This window comes from Rhinolophus sinicus, linkage group LG02 (assembly GCF_036562045.2).
Source record: "Rhinolophus sinicus isolate RSC01 linkage group LG02, ASM3656204v1, whole genome shotgun sequence".
Lineage (NCBI taxonomy): Eukaryota > Metazoa > Chordata > Mammalia > Chiroptera > Rhinolophidae > Rhinolophus > Rhinolophus sinicus.
Genome location: NC_133752.1, coordinates 30,165,403 through 30,187,036, shown reverse-complemented (window position 1 = coordinate 30,187,036; position 21,634 = coordinate 30,165,403). Strand labels below are relative to the sequence as shown.

Genomic DNA, 21,634 nt, shown 5'->3' with positions numbered 1-21,634 from the left:
TTTGGTTTGCATTTTTTAAATATCTAGTCACCTTTTAAAAATCATTGGGACAGGGATGGAGATTGTTTTCAGAGTGATTCTGAACCCGATAACCTGCGTTTTTCACTTGTTTACTGTGCTGACCTGTGTGCAGAGACTTGGTCCCACCCCGAGTGTGAATAGATGCCCCTGTGTCCAAGGGGCTCAGCTCCTGAGGAGTCACGGCTCGGGAGTCTGCTCTCTTGACGTGTCTCACCTCTGCCCGGGACACACGCTGAGGAGGGACGTGTCAGCATCAGCTTTGCGTGGTTGGCAATACTGTCTGCCTAGCTCTGCTGACTGGTACGGCTGTTGAACACTTGAAATGTGACTAGTCCAAATGGAGTTATGCTGAAAGTGTAAAATGGGCACTAGATTTCAAAGACTCAGTAGAAAAAAATATATAAAACATCTAAATTTTTAAAATATTGATTACATTTTGAAACGATAATATATTAGATATATCGGGTTCGATAAAATTTTTACCTGTTTTCACTTTTTAAAATGCAACCAATAGACATTTTGAAATCACCAGTCGTCTCACATTTTCTTTCTGTTGAGCAATTCTGGTAGTTGTCTGTCCCATGATGATTGGGGACGCCTTTGCTGATTATGACCCCCGTGATGCCCCGGGGCACGTTACCTCTTGAAATCAAATGGCCGTTGATAGAGGCACCATCTGTTTGTGCCCTAACTGAGGTCTGTTTGTAGAACCCTGGAGTCATAAATGAGGAAAAGATGGGACTGCAAGCTCTGAGAGCAGAGGCTGTATCTGTTTTTGAAATACCAGTTGCTGGCATGTGATGGGCAATTACTGTTTGATGAATGACTAAATTTGGCTTTCTTGCCCTCTCTGTTCCCCTTACTCAGCTCTTCCCTACCTCCTGTGAGAGGGGAATAGTCAGCACCACCTCCCAGACTAATGGGTGGTGCTGAGCTAAGCTTTCACCCTTTTCCGGAAGGACAATTTCAGGCTTCATAGAACAGAACATGGCACATGGCAGTCTGTCACCCTGGGAACAGGTACAGGAGGCCAGTGCAGGTTCTGTGAACAGACAGTGTAGTAACCAGAGCAGAGCTAAGAGCTTGGAAGATTACAACCTATACACGGCAGTGATAATTGACCCACAGTTGGGATTGTTCACAGGCCAATTCTTGCCCCGGTTTCTAAAGTACATGGAGATGCCATTGTCCCTAAGCAGAAACAGGGGTGGGGGGGTTATTTCTCAGAATTTCAGGGTACATTCAAGTTGTGTCTCAGGTGCACAGGTCTGTTCTCACCCCCCTTTTCCCTTCTGCCTTAGCAGCAAATCACACACCATTTTCTGGTGAGCTCAGTGACTGTTCTTCCTTCCACTGCCGTAGGCTGGCGAGGAATTTGTGGAGAAAACCCTGAGCAGCGTATCGATCAGCACAGACGCGGCATCTGTCGTCCACAGCACGGACCTGGTGGTGGAGGCCATTGTGGAGAACCTGAAGGTGAAGAACGAGCTCTTCAAGAGGCTGGACAAGTTTGCTGCTGAGTACGTAGCCCCTGACGTCCTTATTGGGCCTGAGGGCTCCCTCCCCACCTCAGGCTTTGTTCCCAAGGAGGCGTCTTCTGACACTAAGCCCACCTCTCCTTCCATAGCCCACAGCTATTTCCCTTGTTCTCCATCCTCCTACTCCCAATTTGCTTCTGGAGGCTCAGGCTGCCCTGATCTATCTGATCCTAGGCCCCAAAGGAGGGTGGAATTTCTGATAGTAAATAGGGGGTCCATCCAGGGCCAGGCCTCAGCCATCCTTCTCTGCCCTCGTTTTCCTTTTACGCAGCTTGACCGAGGTATATTTTACTGCTGTTTCACAGTTAGATCCCGTAACGGGAGATCAGATGTGGTCCAGTGATAACATTCTGGGTGGAAGCCCTAATGAAACAGTTGCATCCTGGAAGAGGACAGACTTTCCTAGCTGCAGTGTAAGAAGTGCAGCTGTAAAGCTTGGCTAAGGCCCCGTCAGCCGAGCCGAGTCCTGCGTCTCCTGTGTGACAAGCGTGGACTCTCTGATCCACTGCAGTTCCCACCACCCCCGCTTGTCTTCACCACACTAAGGCCTGGGAGCTCTGCTAATGATCATTATGCTTGGGCTGTGGATTTTCTGTAGTACATTTAAGAGAAAAGTAGTTTTTTGGTACTTGAGTGTCAGAAAGGGAAAGACAAAAGATGGTCCAAGAAAGTCAGCTGTTTCAGAGAAAATGTGAGGGTGTACTTTTTGTGAAAGATAAGACAACCCTGTATGTTTAATATGTCAACACATTGTGTTTGTGTTGAAAGAAGGCATGTGAGACACTGAGGAGCAGAGCCAGCCCCACTGATTGGGAGAGGGGGAGTAGAGGTCCGTTGGGAGGAGACATTTTTCCCTTTCTGATAAAATGTGTGCTGGGAGTGCCCGAGGTTGGGGACACTTGGGACTGAGCTCTGTTGTAACTGCATCCTTTCATGAAATGTGCTCTCCAGCCAGTATACCTCGTTTCTCACCGATGGGTTGCCCTTCAAAAGTCCTTTGTGAAAGTACCACGTGACCAGTGTACCATATTTTTACAGTTTGCCGAGTATAATGAGCACTTTTTTTGCCCAAATTTGTGAGGGAAAAATAAGGATGCTCATTACAAATGGGTAGTACTAATTCTGTATCTATTAATATATAAATGTTTTTAATTCTTTTATTTATGCTTATGAGTTAAAAGTGTAACTCCAAAAATCAATAACAATATCCATATGCAAAACAGTACCCTGGAATGTGATAATCCATTTTGTTGAACTTACCACGAACTTGCAAAGACGAAGAGTTCTTGGCCTTCTGTGATGCATAAATATTGTAAATTTGTTACCAGTACCTAACATTTCTTGTACCTGGTATCTGTTCTTGTGTTTTGTAATTATTTGTTACATAACATTTCTTGTACCATAATATGTTTTAAAAAATAAATGCTAAAATTCCTTTATAATACAAAGCAAGCACCTAAATGTAAACAAATAAAAATTTGAATTAAAAAATTAAAATGAAAGATTTTTCTCCCTGAAAATTTGGGCCAAAAATGTGGGTGCACATTATACCTGGGAGCGCATTATATGCGGCAAAATACGGTAACAGCCCCTCCTCACACTGCCTTGGGTGGCAGTGGCCTTGCGACTGTGATTCAGAGTGTGAGAGTTTTAAACAACAGTCAGCCACACATTGTTATTGCAGACGATCTTTCCTCATTACCTCCTGAAACGGGCAGTAGTTTGTTATTTCCTTCATTGACCAAAAAGCAGGAAGCTTTGAAAACTAGAGTTTTTAAACTTTAAAACTGTTGTTTTATTTAAAAGTGGAAAACCCTCTCTGCCTGGCTTTTACATTGGCTAACTTGGAAATTGTTTGGGAAAGGTAGGTGTTACAGTGCCTTGAAAGTGAAGGTTGTGAGGACGGAAGGCTCTTCCCAGAGGCTCTTGGCAGGCCACCTCGCCGCCCTGGCTTCTCCTTTCACCTCACTCTTCTCTCCTCTTCCAGATTACTTGTTTGTTCTCCATTCTCCTCCTCCTTTCCTCCCACTTTCCCATGATTTCAGGCAGATTACAGTATTGGTTTTCGGTAAGCCCGAACCCCCAAATCTGGTCAGTAGGGGACCAACCGTTTCCCTTCCTATACTGTTACCAGACCTTTGTGGTTCTCTAATGAGCATTAGGCCATTTTGTGTGTACTCATCCACAAGGTGTCGCTATAGGAAAGCCTAGAAGTCTTGCCTGACTTTTTAAAGATTTGCTTGTCACACTTTTGGCACCGCATTTTATTGTGGTCTTTAAAAATTAAACTTGGTTTAAGTCAGTATGGATTTTTAAAATTAGTAATATTTTATATGCACAGAAGAAGGTGGTACTGCTTTTTAGGAGCAGAATACTTTCAACTACGTTTATCATGTATATACATATATCCTTCCTTCCCCAGGTCTCCCTGTGTAACCTTAAAACTCCTTTTGGACCATGGTGGCTTTCTTCTGTTTTCATTTTAATTCCCATTCAGCAGAGAAGTAAAGCTTTTCACTTGAGGGGAAAAGATCAACTGATGTTTCTAGTTGAGGATTTCTTTACAGCTTTTTGTTTGAGTGTCTGTGATACATCTTTTTTTCGTTAGTCTTTGATCACTTAGAGTTTCATTTTGTGATTAGGTTGGTTAAGTAGCTGCCTCCATTTTTTACTCACATACCATGAAAATTAACTAATACAAGTAGATAGGAAAAAGTTTGCTCTCTAAAATTAAGGAAAGATTGGCAAAGATTAAATACGACTTTGGAACAGGTAATTTTTAAATTACTTAATATAAAATTTTGAAAGTAAAAGAGCCAGGTCACTTGATTTCAGCCTGTTTTTTTTCTCAGTGTGTTTTCTCTGCCTTCCTTCACGGGTCAGGATAGCAGAGCTGGGCAGAAAGCAGTTGCCTTGTGCATTGTACCCAAGAGTAGTCCTGTTTACAAAGAATGAGTCCTGATTCATTCCGCGACTCCACCGTCTTTCTCTCCACAGACACACAGTCTTTGCCAGCAACACTTCCTCTTTGCAGATCACGAACATAGCCAATGCCACCACCAGACAGGACCGATTCGCCGGGCTCCATTTCTTCAACCCAGTGCCCTTGATGAAGCTCGTGGAGGTCAGTGGGTACCTGCTTGTGTGTGTCTGCTTGCTCTGCCCGCTCAGTCTTGCTTCTCTGAGCCAAATCTGCCCTGCCACTGCCGTTTGCACTGGGTGGATTGTAATGTGGGCTGCGGGGGTGTTACCCTTGTGCTGTGTTTCTCTGGCCATAGTCTGACCTCTCAGAGCCAAAGGAAGAAAGAACACGTAATACCTCAGGAGGCCCCTGTGCTTTGTTTCTTCGCAGCCATGTGTTCTCACCCATGATATCCAACATTTGTTGCTATTTGTCTTGTTGATGATAGCCATTCTGACTGGGGTGAGGTGATATCTCATTGTGGTTTTGATTTGCATTTCTCTGATGATTAGTGATGTTGAGCATTTTTTCATATGTCTATTTGCCATTTGTATGTCCTCTTTGGAGAAATGTCTCTTCAAGTCCTCTGCCCATTTTTCAATTGGGTTGTTTGTTTTTTGTTGTTGAGTTGCATGAGTTCCTTGTATATTCTGGATACTAGCCCCGGAGGCACTGTTTGCAAAAATCTTCTCCCATTCAGTTGGTGGCCTCTTTATTTTGTCAATGGTTTCTTTTGCTGTGCAGAAGCTTTTAAGTTTCATATAGTCCCATTTGTTTATTTTAGCTTTTACTTCCATTGCCTTTGGAGTCAAGTTCATAAAATGCTCTTGAACCCAAGGTCCATAAGTTTAGTACCTATGTTTTCTTCTATGCAGTTTATTGTGTCAGGTCTTATGCTTAAGTCTTTGATCCATTTTGAATTAACTTTGGTACATGGTGACAAATAGCAGTCCAGTTTCATTCTTTTGCATGTGGCTATCCAATTCTCCCAGCACCATTTATTGAAGAGGCTGTCTTTGCTCCATTGTATGGTTTTAGCTTCTTTGTCAAAAATTATCTGTCTATATTTATGTGGTTTTATTTCTGGGTTCTCAATTCTATTCCATTGGTCTATGTGTCTGTTTTTCTGCCAATACCATGCTGTTTTGATTATTGTAGCCCTGTAGTACAAGCCAAAGTCAGGAAGTGTGATACCTCCATTATTGTTCTTTTTTCTTAAGATTGCTTTGGCTATTCAGGGTCTTTTGTGGTTCCAAACAAATCTGATGATTTTTTGTTCTATTTCTTTAAAATATGCCATTGGGATTTTGATGGGGATTGCATTAAATCTGTATATTGCTTTGGGTAATATGGCCATTTTAACTATGTTGATTCTTCCAATCCATGAGCACGGAATGTCTTTCCATTTCTTTGTGTCTTCTTCAATTTCTTTCAAAAATGTCTTATAGTTTTCAGCATATAGGTCTTTCACATCCTTGGTTAAGTTTATTCCTAGGTATTTTATTCTTTTTGCTGCAATTGCAAAAGGAATTGTTTTTTGTATTTCTTTTTCTGAGATTTCATTGTTAGTATATAGGAAGGCAATGGACTTTTGTGCGTTGATTTTGTCACCTCACTCTTCTCTCCTCTTCCAGATTACTTGTTTGTTCTCCATTCTCCTCCTCCTTTCCTCCCACTTTCCCATGATTTCAGGCAGATTACAGTATTGGTTTTTGGTAAGCCCGAACCCCCAAATCTGGTCAGTAAGGGACCAACCGTTTCCCTTCCTATACTGTTACCAGACCTTTGTGGTTCTCTAATGAGCATTAGGCCATTTTGTGTGTACTCATCCACAAGGTGTCGCTATAGGAAAGCCTAGAAGTCTTGCCTGACTTTTTAAAGATTTGCTTGTCACACTTTTGGCACCGCATTTTATTGTGGTCTTTAAAAATTAAACTTGGTTTAAGTCAGTATGGATTTTTAAAATTAGTAATATTTTATATGCACAGAAGAAGGTGGTACTGCTTTTTAGGAGCAGAATACTTTCAACTACGTTTATCATGTATATACATATATCCTTCCTTCCCCAGGTCTCCCTGTGTAACCTTAAAACTCCTTTTGGACCATGGTGGCTTTCTTCTGTTTTCATTTTAATTCCCATTCAGCAGAGAAGTAAAGCTTTTCACTTGAGGGGAAAAGATCAACTGATGTTTCTAGTTGAGGATTTCTTTACAGCTTTTTGTTTGAGTGTCTGTGATACATCTTTTTTTCGTTAGTCTTTGATCACTTAGAGTTTCATTTTGTGATTAGGTTGGTTAAGTAGCTGCCTCCATTTTTTACTCACATACCATGAAAATTAACTAATACAAGTAGATAGGAAAAGTTTGCTCTCTAAAATTAAGGAAAGATTGGCAAAGATTAAATACGACTTTGGAACAGGTAATTTTTAAATTACTTAATATAAAATTTTGAAAGTAAAAGAGCCAGGTCACTTGATTTCAGCCTGTTTTTTTCTCAGTGTGTTTTCTCTGCCTTCCTTCACGGGTCAGGATAGCAGAGCTGGGCAGAAAGCAGTTGCCTTGTGCATTGTACCCAAGAGTAGTCCTGTTTACAAAGAATGAGTCCTGATTCATTCCTGACTCCATCTTTCTCTCCTCAGACACACACACTTCTCTTTGCCAGCAACACTTCCTCTTTGCAGATCACGAACATAGCCAACCACACCACAGGACAGGACCGATTGCTGGGCTCCATCTCTTCAACCCAGTGCCCTTGATGAAGCTCGTGGAGTGGGTACCTGCTTGTGTGTGTGTGCTTGCTTTGCTCTGCCCGCTCAGCTTTGCTTCTCTGAGCCAAATCTGCCCTGCCACTGCCGTTTGGGTGGGGTGGATTGTAATGTGGGGGCGGGGGTGTTACCCTGTGTTTGTGTTTCTCTGGCCATAGTCTGACCTCTCAGAGCCAGAAAGAAAAAGAAATACCTCAGGAGGAGGAGCCCCCTTGTTTTTTCTTCTCGAGCCATGTGTTCTCACCCATGATATCCAGGAAAGCTGTTAACTTTGTGAAATGCCATTGTGTGTCCCATAGTTGATGGGCAGTGCAGAGAGAAGGCAGCACCCAAGACCACTGGCTTGATGAGACCCAGAGGGGAGAGTGACACTTGTCCAGATTGTTTCGTGGAGGTCAGTTTGCTCCAGGCTGTAAATGGAATTCTTACTAGACAGCCTGGTTCTACACTGTACCACCCCATCCATGGTTCCAGAGGTGCATTCGGCCCCACGTACAGGGCCTCAGTGTCGTCCTCAGATGGGGCACATCTCCTGGTTGTGATCAGAGCTATTCATGCAGCTGCTGATAGCCTTGAACCTCCTGACTGCAAACCTGCAGGTGAGGGTGATGATGGGGGACTGCCCCAGCCCTCCTGTTTGAGCTGCTTCTGCTTGCTTGGAGACTTGGGACGAGGGAGATGGAGTCACAATAGACAGTCTGCGCCTGAACTGTGGCAGCTTGCCTTTTACAGGGGACTAATTACAGGGTCTGAGGAGCAGCCACCATTAAAGTAGCATTTGCTGTGAGGTTGAGGAGTTATTGCCGTGCGAAGTGTGGGGGACGTGGAGTGGGCAGACCTTTGGAGCCCGCAGGCTCCCTGGGAGAGTCTCAGGATCTTTCTCTTCCAGGCTCCCTCCCCTCCTTCATCCTCTCATCCTCCCCACCCCAGCATGAGCAGTAGCTTCTAGGTTAAAGATGACTGTATTTTCCTATAGTTTTTTGTCAAGTGACAACTCTGATCTATCTTGCAACAGGAATGTTTCTGTTCTACTAACACTGCTCCTCAGCTTCTTCCAATTTACCCCATTCCCTAAGGCTGTTTTGAAGAAATTGAGGAATGAAAGGGAAGGGTACGGGAATAGAAAAAATCACAGTTGTCCTCTTTTATGCAGGAAAGAGCAAAGAAGAGGAATGGAATTTTCAGCATTTCAGTACTTAGGGACTAATTACTTTCTTTAGTTACTGTATCATGTACATATGTGTTTTGGAGATAAAAACACATTTTATAGATTTACTTCAAACTCAAATGTTGTTTTCGACTGCATTCATCTGATAATGTCCGTCTGTGTCTTTGGAAATGTAGCACGTTGGTTGTTAACAGCTAATGCTTAGCAAATGTAATATTTTCTAGAAAATGTTTTCTAAGTGCTCTTCTCTATTCAGTTATTCTTTAAGTTCAGCTCCGCATGTGTGTCTGAATGGCTCTTCTCCATATATATATATATATATATATATATATATATATATATATTTCTTATTTTCAGATTCTGTGTTGGGAGTATAAGCAGAATATCTGTAGTGTGTTGTTATTCATTGAATGAAACACCAGCAAAACCTAGCACTTCCTGAGCACTTCTTACCTGAGAGGGCTGTACTTCAGGCCTTACCTGCTCCTCTAATCGCATTCTCACCTCAACTCCTTGAGATAGGCAGAGTGATTTCAGTGTCATTTCAGTTTCACAAAACATGCCCAGAGTCACAGGGCCAGGGAGTGGTGCAGTTGGGATTTGAGCCCAGGTCTGTCTCAGTGGCAAAGCCTGTAAAACTCTCCTATACATACATTCATATTTATAATTTAAGCCTTGATTTTGCACAGCCTGTAGTACTCCACTGTGTTAAAGTGGGCATTTTGGTAAACATTTTGTTTCTGGCTTGAGATCCTTCTATTCTGACACGAAAACTGTTTTTGCTGCCTGTGCGGACGCTTTTGATCAATGTTCCTTGAACTGTTCTCTTTGAAATTATTTGCTGACTCTTCATCATAATCGATATCTGTGTTGCATTTCCAGGTCATTAAAACACCAATGACCAGCCAGAAGACATTTGAATCTCTGATAGACTTCAGCAAAACCCTTGGAAAGCATCCTGTTTCTTGCAAGGTAGAGCATGGGTAGCTTGGGAAGGGAGTGTTTTTCCTCAGAACCTGACTAACTCCAGGTAGAATTGTTCCGTAGCAGAATGATGCGTGAGATGGGGCACTTGTACTGCAGGCTGTCGCGGGCTGCAAGAGCCAGCTCCGCCTCCTTCCTAGTTTGCCCATAGGGAAGCCAGGCTCCTAGGCCACACCCAGGACCATAGCAGATAGTCTGAGATCCAACTGGGGCCTGTGGCTGGGCCAACTTTCCTCTGGATCTGGGCTGTTTTTGGTCTGTTGATGAGCAGCTGTGTTTCCATAAACAGATTTTGTTACCCCATCAGCTTTAGCCTCTGCTGGGCCCCAGGGAGGCAGAAGCACCCAGTGTGTCAGGCACAGCCTGGTGGACACACACACACCCCCAACACAACACCTGGCCTTTGCTTTGGTTAGAGCACTCCACATGGTTAGGAAGATAAGGAGCGAGGGGAGCTCACCCGCCCAGGGTAGCTTAGCGACGCTGTTTCTCAGTGGGATGTTGCCTTGTGGTTTTGTTTTGTGTTGTTTTCAGTGGAGAGCGTGCCTTGGCCTTTCCCCTTTCTTAGGGTACCCAGTTATTAGATGTAAAACCACCCCCTTGCTCTCACCTGCTTTGTTTTGATTACCTTCAGTCTCTCAGGGACCACATTTCTGCATGGTTTGGCAGTTTTTCTAAAGGGGCAGAGTGTCACAAAGTGACATAGAGATTTTTATAAATACGTCACCTACTTTTTTGACCATAATCTTTTATATCATTGTGGATCTTTTCATAGCACACTTTTGCTTTCTGAAAGGCTCTCAAATTTGAATCCACAGTGTTGTATAAATCCATAAAGACTCATGTTGTTCATGAATCATCTGAATAAGTCGCCTGTCGACGTGGAGCCCAGTAGCCAAAGAAAGCAGACTAAGATGGTCCCCCAACCCCCGGAGTGTAATGTTATTAGGGAGTCTCATTTTTTAACACTCTTTTTTTCTTTGTTTAGTTTTGTGGTTTTTAAATCATCTTAATTTTTAAAGTTACACTAGTAACCAGATGTTATGATTGCGTTTTCTTACCAGTTTATGCTGTGTTAGTGGCAGATAGTAGGCATATGTTAGAAGGAACATCAGTATGTAGCAAATCAAAGGCTAGATACGGAAGTGCAGGGACGAAGCAGTGATTATCCTCAGCAGCATAATCATTCTTTCATCTAGAATAAGTATCTGTTCCTCCATCAGGGTGGCCACTGCAGATGAAGGGATGGGAACTCTTTGGTTTCATAAAATTACCCTTGTTACATCACCCAGAACACTTACTCTAGATGAGACCTCAAGGCCTCCTGAGAGGCTCTGTGGGTCAGTTATTCAGGCTGTTGGTGAGGCATCAACATAATACAAGGCAATGGGGAGCTGCACACTTGACTGTAAAGAGCCAACAATGAGTATTTTAGGGCACATGGTCTCTGCTGCAGCTTCTCAATCCTGCTGTGGTAGGGGGAACACATGCAGAGATGAGTGTGGCTGTGTGCCAGTAAAACTTTATTTATAAAATCAGGCTGGGGGCTGGATTTGGCCTGCAGGATTATAGTTTACCAACCCCTGACATAGAACAATGGCATTAGTGTGCCTGGGATGTGTCTGTCTTCATAGTGAGACTTCACAGGGAGAGCATGATGTAAAAAGTTAAGGCCATGGACACGAGCCAGCCTGACTAGATTCAAATCCTGGCTCTGGCACTTATTAGCTGTATAACCTTGAGCAAGTTACTTAACCTCTCTGTGCCTCAATGTCCTCTACCTAACATAGAGGTACTAATAGTACTTGTCTTATAGGACTATAAGGAATAAATGAATTAATATTTGTAAAGTACTTATAACAATACCAGACACATGGTAAGTACAGTAAATATATTTAATAGATAAATAAATACCAACAATGTAAGGTGTGCAATTACATAAAATTAAATTGCTTTATTCAAGGACGATGTCTCTACATCCCACCAATATTATGAGTGTCTGTCTCTGCATCCTCAATAGCATTGATTATTTTAATGGGGAAAAACAGCCTTTCCCAATAATCTTATTGGCAAAATGCTATTTTGTTCTAATGAATATTTCTTTGATTAGTAGTGTGTTTAAATATTGTGTGAGTTTTAATATTCTTTCCTTGTTGAGCTCTATGAGCTTTTTATGCAGACAGTATTAACTCTATACAGAGGGTGCCAAAAAAATGTACACACATTTTAAGAAAGGAAAAAACTGTATTAAAATTGTATTAATATATACTGATATGGTGTCCTGCGTGGACTCAGTTACCCTGTCCTGAGTCTCTGCAGTAAACTTTTTGAAGTTGAAAAGCATTTTTGTGGGTGGCCTGGTGGCTCAGTTGATTAGAGCACAAGCTCTGAAAAACGGGGTTGCTACTTCGATTCCCACATAAGCCAGTGAGCTGCGCCCTCCACTTAGATTGAAGGACAACGACTTGGAGCTGATGGGCCCTGGAGAAACACACAGTTCCCCAATATTCCCTAATAAAATTTATAAAAAAGAAAAGCATTTTTGCCCTGGTTATAAAATCAACATCGTTTCACTAATATAATCTTGGTTAAACTGATCAAGCTCTTTTCTGCATCTCTATTTTCCTGGGAGAGAGGGTAGGGGGTCGTTTTATAGGAGGTACGAGTCCTATGGCTTTGTTGCCCAGTGTATCCCACATGCAGTCGAGTGCAGGGGCTGGTCACCTTTAATTTAGAGTTTATGGAGTGCCTGGTATGTGCTAGAAATGGAACCCAAGGCCAGGGTGAGGATTTCTGCCTGCAGGAAGATCACAGCCTTTTTTAAAAAGAGGAGGCACCATTTACTTAATGCAAATCAGCGTCACATAAATACTACCCTGGCCAGCCCCACAAGCCCCCAGAAGAGATCAGCAGGTGAATCCACATCCCACACTAGGCCTCCAGGAAAGATGGGGAAGCGTTTCAGTGTGGAGGGTAAGGATGGAAGGAGTCTTCCAGGGTGGTGCGTCCTGGGTAGCGGGCGTGAAAGGCCAGCAGCGGGTCTCTGAGGGCATATGCTCGATTGTCCCAGCACCTCTCCCCAGCTCACCCATTCTGCACTGGGTGCTAAAGCGGGAGAAAATCTTGAGCAGCCCTGGAATGGTTCTGAGGAGCCCGGAATTAGTGCTCTGGTGAGAGTTGTTCAAGATGCAGTGTTCTAGATTCCTGAAAGAGATGAGGGAAAGGAGAGGAATCAAGGGGCTACTACCGTGTTTCCCAAAAAATAAGACCGAGCTGGACAGTCAGCTCTAAGATGTCTTTAGGAGCAAAAATTAATATAAGACCCAGTTTTATTTTACTATAAGACCGGGTCTAATATATAATATGACATGATATGATATGATACATGATACCTGGTATAATATAACATAACATAAAACATAACACAACATACCGGGTCTTAAATTAATTTTTGCTCCAAAAGACGCATTAGAGCTGATTGTCCGGCTAGGTCTTATTTTCTGGGAAACACGGTATTTGAGTGTAAGGCAATATGCAGAGCATTTTATTTGTTTTCTGATTTATCTTCACAACTTGTCAGGTAGAAATGATTACTCCCATTTCACAGATGAAACAGTTTCAGGATGACGCAGAGCCAGAGACTATTGAATTTGAGCCCAGATCTGGCTGCCCCCAAAGCCGTGCTCTTCCTACTGACCTCCCTGCCATGATGTGCTTTTATTTCAGGATCCATGCAGTAGGGGCATCTGGGTTTGTTTGTTTGTTTGTTTGTTTGTTTGTTTGTTTGTTTGTTTGTTTTTAAGTGCTAAAGTTGTTGGATAAATTGTCATGCAAGGTGGAAGTAAGGCTGTACTTTAAAACAAGTTTTGAAAATGTGTAGCTTAATAAATGTTGGTAACATAATCGAGAGTGAGGATGATCTGGTGACTTCACAAAAGAATAAAGTTCAATGAAAATCACTTGTCTTTTCTTTTTCTCTCTCCTAAAACAGGACACGCCTGGGTTTATTGTAAACCGCCTACTGGTGCCGTACCTCATGGAAGCAGTCCGGCTGTACGAACGAGGTAGCCGTCTTAAGCCAGGCGGGAGCAGTCCTCACGCAGGGTCTGCAGGAAGAGTGGGCTGTGCAGAGGCCGAGGGAGCTTCCGGTTTCTAGGTTTCTAGCCAAGTGAACCAGCCCCTGGCTCTGGGACCCTCCACTGCATTCCCAGCCAGAGCAACTACTCGGCCAGTCCAGATTTATATCCTGGATCCCTGCTGTGGGTTAAATGGTTTATTGCTTAACATAATAATACTAATAATGTAAAAATCACTGGGCTAGGTAACCTTCAAAGTTCTTTAAGGTTCTGAAATTGTGACTCTGTGGTAGGGGATGGGAAATGAGAAGGCTGAAATGTGCTGAGGACCATTTCTGGCAGCCTTGTCCGGCCTTCCCGGTGACGCCATGACACATGTTTGTTTGTTTTGTTAACGTTAAGAGAATGGTCTAAAATGACTCCTCAGTCAATACTTGTTAATAGAAATATAAGACTTGGGACCTGGTCCAGGTTATAGGATGTCGTGTATCCTCCTGCCTGCTTTCCCCACCACATTTCTGGAAAGGTAACAATCATGTCTGCTTCAAAGGCAAATAGGCCTTAATAGGACTGGATAAAAAGCAAGTGTAATTGTTTTCAATTACTTCGCAAATGCTTGCTCCTGAGAATGTCATTTTTAAAACAAAACGTTTATACCAGCTCTTCCAGAGAGATGAAAGCACATTTGCTTCCTCAAAATCTGCTTTAAATATTAAAACTTTTCTCTGTGTTTCATGGAAGCATTTGCCTCACTTTTGCTCCGAGATCAAACCAACACTTCTGTGTTTATCTATCAACAAATAAGCCTAATTACACCTCAAAGAAAGCGGGAAGCGTTTTTCTCCTGCCTTGAAAGGCAGGGTTGATTATTTTTTAATGTAATGTGGTAGGATATAGCATGTGGGTGATCCACCTCTTCGTGGTGTTTTTCTTGCAGGAACCTACTGTCACTTTGATATATTTTCAAATGTATTTTTACATTATTAGTATCTGATTGTAAGGTGAAAGCCATTTTCTTGTCTTCTGTCCCCTTCCACCAGCAGTGGTCCCTTTCTAAATAGATGGATTCCCTTTGACCCTCACCATAACTAGTCGCTTGTGAGGTGACACTGGAAGGGGTGTCTGACCCCACAGGGGAGGTGCTCTCAGCGCCCTGTCGTTGCTGTCCCATTGCCTCTTTCCCCACAGCCTTCTCGGAGCCTGTGAGCCATAGCACGTGCTTCGGAGGACCTGGGTGTCTTGTCTGGGGCAGGTGCCTTCTCCCAGCAAGCCACACTATGGTCTGGACTCCTTATGTCACACCTCAGGCTTCTTCGCACGTACCTCCTACCACCCCAAGGTTCTGCCCTCCTTCACCAACACAGAGCGGTGCTTAGATGCACACCTGCCATCCCATCTCCCTTTGCCTGCACTTGAGCCCCTGGCTGTCCTGCATCCACTCTGCTTTAAAACGTGAAGCCATTTTGGATCATCCCTCTCTTGCCTGCCACTTCTGTTCATTTGTCACTTTTGATTCCGCTCTGTCACACCAGCCACCCCTGTGCCAGTCAGCCTGCCTCAGTGAGGCTCCTTCAGGCAGCAAAGGAATTCACATTACCTCATGTCTTTTGCAAACTGCCCTTTTGTCCTGGAAGGGGAAGAGACAGTGTATGCTATGTCTGCCCCCACACAGATGGGGGAGCCCCGGGTCCAGCAGACACTCTGACTGTTTAGCCTAGCCTTTTCAGAACTCATTTAAGGAGAACTCTGTACAACGCTGTCTTGGCCAGTCCACTCTCTTAGGCTGCTACAACAAAAAGCACCTCAGACTGGGTGGTTTCTGTAACAGAAGTTTACGTCCCCCAGTTCTGGAGGCTGGATGTCCAAGATCAGGCTCACAGCACGGTGGGTTCTGGTGAGGGTCCTCTTCCAGTTGCTAACTGCCATCTTCTCGTGTCCTCACGTGGCAGAGAGCAGAGAGGAAACAAGCTCTATCGTGATTCTTAGACGGTCTCTCATCCCCTTCATGGGGGCTCCACCCTCCTAATCTCGTCTAATCCCAATCACCTCCCAAAGGCCCCACCTCCTCATACCATTGTACTGGGGAGTAGGGTTTCAACATAGGAATTTGGACACAAACATTCAGTCCACAGCAAACACTGTTGATACACCTGCGGTGTGAGGTCTCTGTGCAGACAGGCTGGCAGGATGCTGCTTGGAGTGGAGGCTCGTCAGGACAATGTATGGGGCACTGGAGCACAGTCTTCTCCGTGACTGTCCACTCAGGCCTCCTGGGCAGCTGAACGGCTTGCAGACCACAGGCCGCCTCCGGAACTCCCGGTGGTGTCTCGGCACTCACCGCCCCTCGCCTCTGCCGCCTCATGGCTCGGCGCCTCGTGCTTCTGCAGTGGGCCTTCTTTCCCGGGACCCGTCAGCTTCTGTCCTCACTATCGCTCTCATTCATTCCCACTCGAATTAAGGTGTGATTGGTGTGCGTGGTCATCCCTGTGGGTCAGAGCTCACTCTCCAGATCTTTGAACAGTCTGGTGCCCAGGAGCAGACAGCTGCCCCCATCAGATGCTACTCTTGACAGGTTAGCTCTGGTAAGGTGATGGGGCCACATGGTTAGCTCTTCTAAGGTGACACCCTGGGAGTGCCATGAGCCTGTCCCCAGTCACTGTGTGACATCCTGCTCACTCTGTCACTCCCCTGCTGGAGCCATAGTCAGTGCTTCTGTTGTCACCTACCAAATACAGTGCCCTTGCCAGAGGACCTTCTTTTTCCTCCCCCTCTGTCCCCTCACCTTTCTCACAAGGCCCCTCTGGAGTGTCCCCACAGCTGCAATCTAGGTTGTCATAGCTCTCTTTACACTTTGGCTCTCCCTTGGGGCAGTTGCCAGTCTCTTTCCTGTGGCACGGCAGGTGTCTTTCTTCTCCTGTACTCTCTTCTCTGGTAGTGTCCGGGTCCTCATCTTCATACCCCCCAGAGTGCCTGTGTAGGGCAGGCATTGAAGTTGCTGTTGCAAAATAAAGGAATCGTGGCTGCTGTGACCCTGGTTGTTAATGCCCGGAATCGTGGGCAGGTGGTGCTGATGAGCCAGCAGAAGAAACATGGGGCGGGTCCCAGGTTCCCAGGCTGCAGAGGGTCTGGGAGTTCACTGAGGAAACTCTTCCTTGTCTAGAGTTAAGGGCTGTCAACTGGGGAGCAGGGACCCATGAACCTCCTAAGGTGTGGACTGTGTTTCCCTGAAAATAAGACCTAGGCAGACAATCAGCTCTGATGTGTCTTTTGGAGCAAAAATTAATATAAGACCTGGTATATTATTATATTATATTATATTATATTATATTATATTATATTATATTATATTATATTATATTATTAATTATATAAGACCCAGTCTTACAGTAAAATAAGACCGGATCTTATATTAATTTTTGCTCCAAAAGACACATTAGAGCTGATTGTCTGGCTATGTCTTATTTTCCGGGAAACACAGTTATATACGTTTCTTTGAAAGGGTGTCAGATTCTCAGTGAAGTGTTTTGACTAAAGAAGGTTTAGAATTATTGGTCTAATACACGATACACTTAACTCCCACTTGGCACACCAATCTGTGTGTATGTGTTTTATTTCTCTCTTCTTTTTGGCTCTGTATTACTCAGAGTTGTGCTGACTTTGTAAAACTGTTTACATTTTTTTTATGATAGGCTGTGTTTCCACATTTTTTGAAATAAAATAGTCAAGTGAGTCTCTGAATCTGGAATTACAGTTTTGCCTCTAGGGTTCATTATCTGTCCTTGAATATAGCTTTGATTAAATGGCTTTAGAACCATTATGCTATGAGATTTCTATCCCCAGGGAGCCTAAATTCTAATGAGGGAGACAGCTCACAGTAAATGAACCAATAGATACCATGTTAGGTTGTGACCAGTAATCTCCGAGAAAGATAGTCAAGAGGATGGCAGGGGTCCTGCTGGACAGTTGCTAGTTTATATGCATGGAGGGGGCGGGGCTCCTTCGATGAGGTGACACAAGAGCAGAGGCCTACAGATGTCTGACGACATCGGGCACCAGGCACAGTGAGCAGCGCGTGCTGAGCCAGAGGAGGGTGCTAGGCTGTCATTCCAGTATTCCAGGTCTGACACCACAGAAGCCTCGGGGTTTAATGAAATCCTTTGAGCAGATTCCACTTATCAGCTGCCATGTTCTTTCTTATTTCTGCCTTTGCACATGCTGTTCGCTCTGCCTGAAATACCCTTCCCTGCCCACTCTTCCCTCTGGATTCTCTTCAGGATGGTCAGGACTGGGTCTGAGTGGTGGTTTGGGTGAAGTGGCAGTGTGAGTAAGCCTCTCCATCTTTGCCCACCCAGCGCTGTGCGAATGTTCATGAAAACAAGACAAGCACTTGTTATAATGAAATGTTTGGTTTATATATCTGGGTCTTCCCATTATACCATGAGTACTCGGTGCTTGTCTTGTTTTTCTTTGTCTCATTCTAAGTCTCTGGGGCCTGGTGCATAGCAGATAAAAATACAGGTTGAATGAATGAATGAGGCCACCTGAGAAGGCTAATGGATGTGATCAGTTTTGCTCTCCTTGCTTTCTTATGGCCTGAAACTCAAATCATGATTCTCAGGATCCTCTGGCTGACCAATTAGTGGAGTACCAATAATGTAACCCATAAGAAATAATTGGTTGGTATTTTAATCGCCTTGAACTGCCTTGAAAACCTTTGACATTACTTTGGTATTTAATATGCTTTTAAAAACATAGTCTTTATAGATGTTTAAGTAGTTCCTCGTGCCTAAAAATCTGAAATATTTAGGTATGAAATGCTCTTTGAGTATGTTAACAATTTTTTCTTTTATTTAGTTTTGTAATAATTGGCCATTTCTTTATGCTTTGGAACAAAATTGGGGACAGCCGCTTGTTACAGATTTATCTTGTTTCTGATTTTGGAGAAAGGAGAATGATTGTTCTCCTAAACACCTCTTAGGCCCAAGGACAGTATGTTAAGGATAAAATTCTAAGGAAGAAGCATATTGGTCCTTGTCTTAGTCTGTTCAACACATTTCCAAACTTTCACGACAATTTTAAATTGGGTTTGGGCTTTTCTTTGAACGTTATCTTGACTAAAGGTTTTTTTATATGAATGTGATGCTAGAGGAATACTCATTACGTGTAAAACCAAGAAAGCTGGAAAGGAAAAATATATATACAAGATATATAAAAACAAACTTAAACTTACTTTTTAAAAAAATAAATTTTATTGGGGAATATTGGGGGACTCTGTGTTTCTCCAGGGCCCATCAACTCCAAGCAGTTGTCCTTCAATCTAGTTGTTGAGGGCACAGCTCACTGGCCCATGCGGGAATTGAACTGGTAACCTTGTTGTTGAGAGCTCACGCTCTAACCAACTGAGCCATCCGGCCACCCCTTAAACTTAACTTTATTTTTAAAAGTGCTTTTATCAGTTAAAAATCTGCTCCAGCTTTAAATGATATTTTATTAAATTATTCTAGAGTTGGAAAATCCCAACCCACTAGAAAGTAATGAATGTTTTCCAGCCACTGGGGCCTTCTCTCTCCATTATAACAAGGTAGCAATGCTCTAGAATTCACCTCACACAACAACTTGGTGGAATAACTTTGAAAATCTTGTGTCCAAAAAAAAGAAAATCTTGTGTCCTATTTGGCTGGTACTTCAGAGACAAAGTCTTACCCAAAGCTTGAAATCCTGACTCCGGATGTTTTTTGAATGTGCAAATATGTAAAACTCTAGTAATTTTAGAACTAATGGCAGGACAAGGAGAATTGTGGGAAAGGCAGTGGTGACTCAGGGCTGCCCTCTTTTCCTTAGGTGACGCATCCAAGGAAGACATCGACATAGCTATGAAATTGGGAGCTGGACACCCCATGGGCCCATTTGAGCTTCTCGATTACGTTGGGCTGGATACTACGAAGTTCATCATGGACGGTAGGAATGGGAATTCTGTTGTCTTTCTCTAATCGAGTTAAGGTAGTCTGTCCCAACTACGAATTACAATGCCTACTTAAAACAGAAATTATAAGGGGTCTTAGTAGACCTTCCAAAGTCCTGACCCTACCAGCTTAGGGATTCAAGTTAATAGATGGTAGGAGAAGGAAAAACGGGACTGCCTAGTGTGTCCTCACAGGGTAACTTTTTCGTTTTTTTTCTTCTTTTTTTTAAGTTTTCATTTTGAAATAATTGTAGATTGACAGGCAGTTTCAAATATAAAACAGGTCCCATTTACCCCTTTTTCCAGTATCGCCCATTGGTTCCATCTTACGTAACCACAGTACAATATGAAAACCAGGAAATGGACGTTAATACATTGTGTCATCCTCTCACATATTCTGATTTGTGTAACCGCCACTGCAGTCAACATACACAACCATTTAAAAAAATGTGCCCATTTTTTTAGTGGCTTTGAAGACGGTAGAAGTAATTATTAGTATTGGACTATTGAAGTTGAATGTAGCTCATAGTACCGCATTTCACAAAGAATACTTATGTGTCTGGGAGGAACAAGGAGGGCTCTCCTTGAAGCATGAACTTTGGGATTTTAAGTTGATGCAGAATACCAGTGGCAACAAATTCAGATTGCTGATGTGTTCTGAACAATGTTCTGTGTCAATAAGGGTCCAGCTGCAGATGAACCAGTGATTTCAGGAAGGCTTTGGATAAACAGGAGGGATGTGGGGATGGGGGGAGCACCCCTGCTTTAGGGCCCCTGGGGCTGCACCAGCTCAGCCTTCCTCTGCCTCTGCTGTGTTGGCCCGAGGGGCACCCACAGCAGGAGTAGGGACCGTCCTCCCATGTTCTGCTCCAGACTTGCCCTGGGAATGCCAAGATACAAAAATGAACCCAGCGCTTCATCCTAAGCCCTATTCTCTCCTCTCAACAGGGTGGCATGAGCTGGATGCACAGAATCCCTTGTTTCAGCCCAGCGCATCCATGAATAAGCTGGTGGCAGAGAAGAAGCTTGGCAAGAAGACTGGGGAAGGATTTTACAAATACAAATGATGCGCAGCTTCTCTGGCTCTGGGATGAAACCTGTAAGCTCGTACCAGCAGCTGCCCAAGTGCCCGCGGGAATGCTCTTGGGTCAGACGTTCCCTCACACAGCACAGTCTGTGCCATGTGCATTTTGATTGTAATCTATCTGAAGTAATTATTTACACATAGCAGAGTCCTCCATTGAGAACTGATTCCCTTTTTTAGTCTGTTCAGTTCTGCCTATTTTCTAAAAAGCTTTATACCCTTGGTGCCTTGGAGCAAACATGTCTTTTGAATCTTGTCATTTTCGTAAAGCATTGCCTGAATTCATTCACTTGTAGAAGGGAAGGCACTTTCTCTGAGAGCAGGCTGGTTTCATCACTGCCACACCGGAGGGTCACGAGCCTTTGACACGTCTGTGGTGTGTCGGTGACGTACAATAGGGAGCAGCACTGCATCGTGCCTTAGGAGAATATTTGCTACCTGCAGCTTCAGGCCTTACCTACATCCTCGACATGACACACGTGTCGTGCCTTTATTCACCTCACCATCAAGATACTGCTGCTGGGTTGGCAGGAATATGTCCCCATGTGCTTGGTTCACAGGAAGAGGTTTCATTCACATCCGAAATCTGAATGATTATTGTCTGTCTTTTTTTCCCATGAGAAATCATTACTGCAAACTGCCTATAAATTGACCCTAATAAAATGCAATCTTTTAATCTGTGAAAATTTGAATCGAAATAAACATGTGTAATTTAAAATGATAATATGCTGAAATGCTTACAAAAGTAAAGGTTGGTAATTTAGACAAAAGCTATGCCCCATCATCTTGAGCCTGTTTCTACTTTTTAAAGGCTGAGGTTTTTCTGGCAGTGGTGGGGAAGGAATGGCAGGAGGTGTTCATGTGTGACCTGCCTGCAGCTGTCACTCAGATTTCTTACCAGTAAAGCAATACTAAGGGCACAGAAAACAATTTTGAGGAACATCTGTTTGTTCTTTGCCAACAGAGAGAAATAGTGTAACATAAGCTTCTTTTAATCATTGGCTTGAGAAAGTATCTTCCAGGATAGAATTTTGAGGCTGGAAAGACCCGGAGGGTCCAAAGGACTCATTAACAA

The 21,634-nt window shown here is 43.6% G+C and overlaps 1 protein-coding gene across 1 annotated transcript in view; it reads left to right on the top strand.

The window, feature by feature from the left end:
- Window positions 1-21,283, top strand: part of HADH (hydroxyacyl-CoA dehydrogenase) — a 44,669-nt gene extending 23,386 nt beyond the window's left edge. Inside the window, exons 3-8 of the mRNA XM_019741921.2 lie at window positions 1,384-1,541; window positions 4,557-4,683; window positions 9,336-9,425; window positions 13,429-13,501; window positions 19,355-19,471; window positions 20,424-21,283. Coding sequence (XP_019597480.1) covers window positions 1,384-1,541; window positions 4,557-4,683; window positions 9,336-9,425; window positions 13,429-13,501; window positions 19,355-19,471; window positions 20,424-20,542 — 684 coding nt within the window. The 3' untranslated portion in view covers window positions 20,543-21,283. The remainder of the gene's footprint in view (window positions 1-1,383; window positions 1,542-4,556; window positions 4,684-9,335; window positions 9,426-13,428; window positions 13,502-19,354; window positions 19,472-20,423) is intronic.
- Window positions 21,284-21,634: the final 351 nt, after the last annotated feature.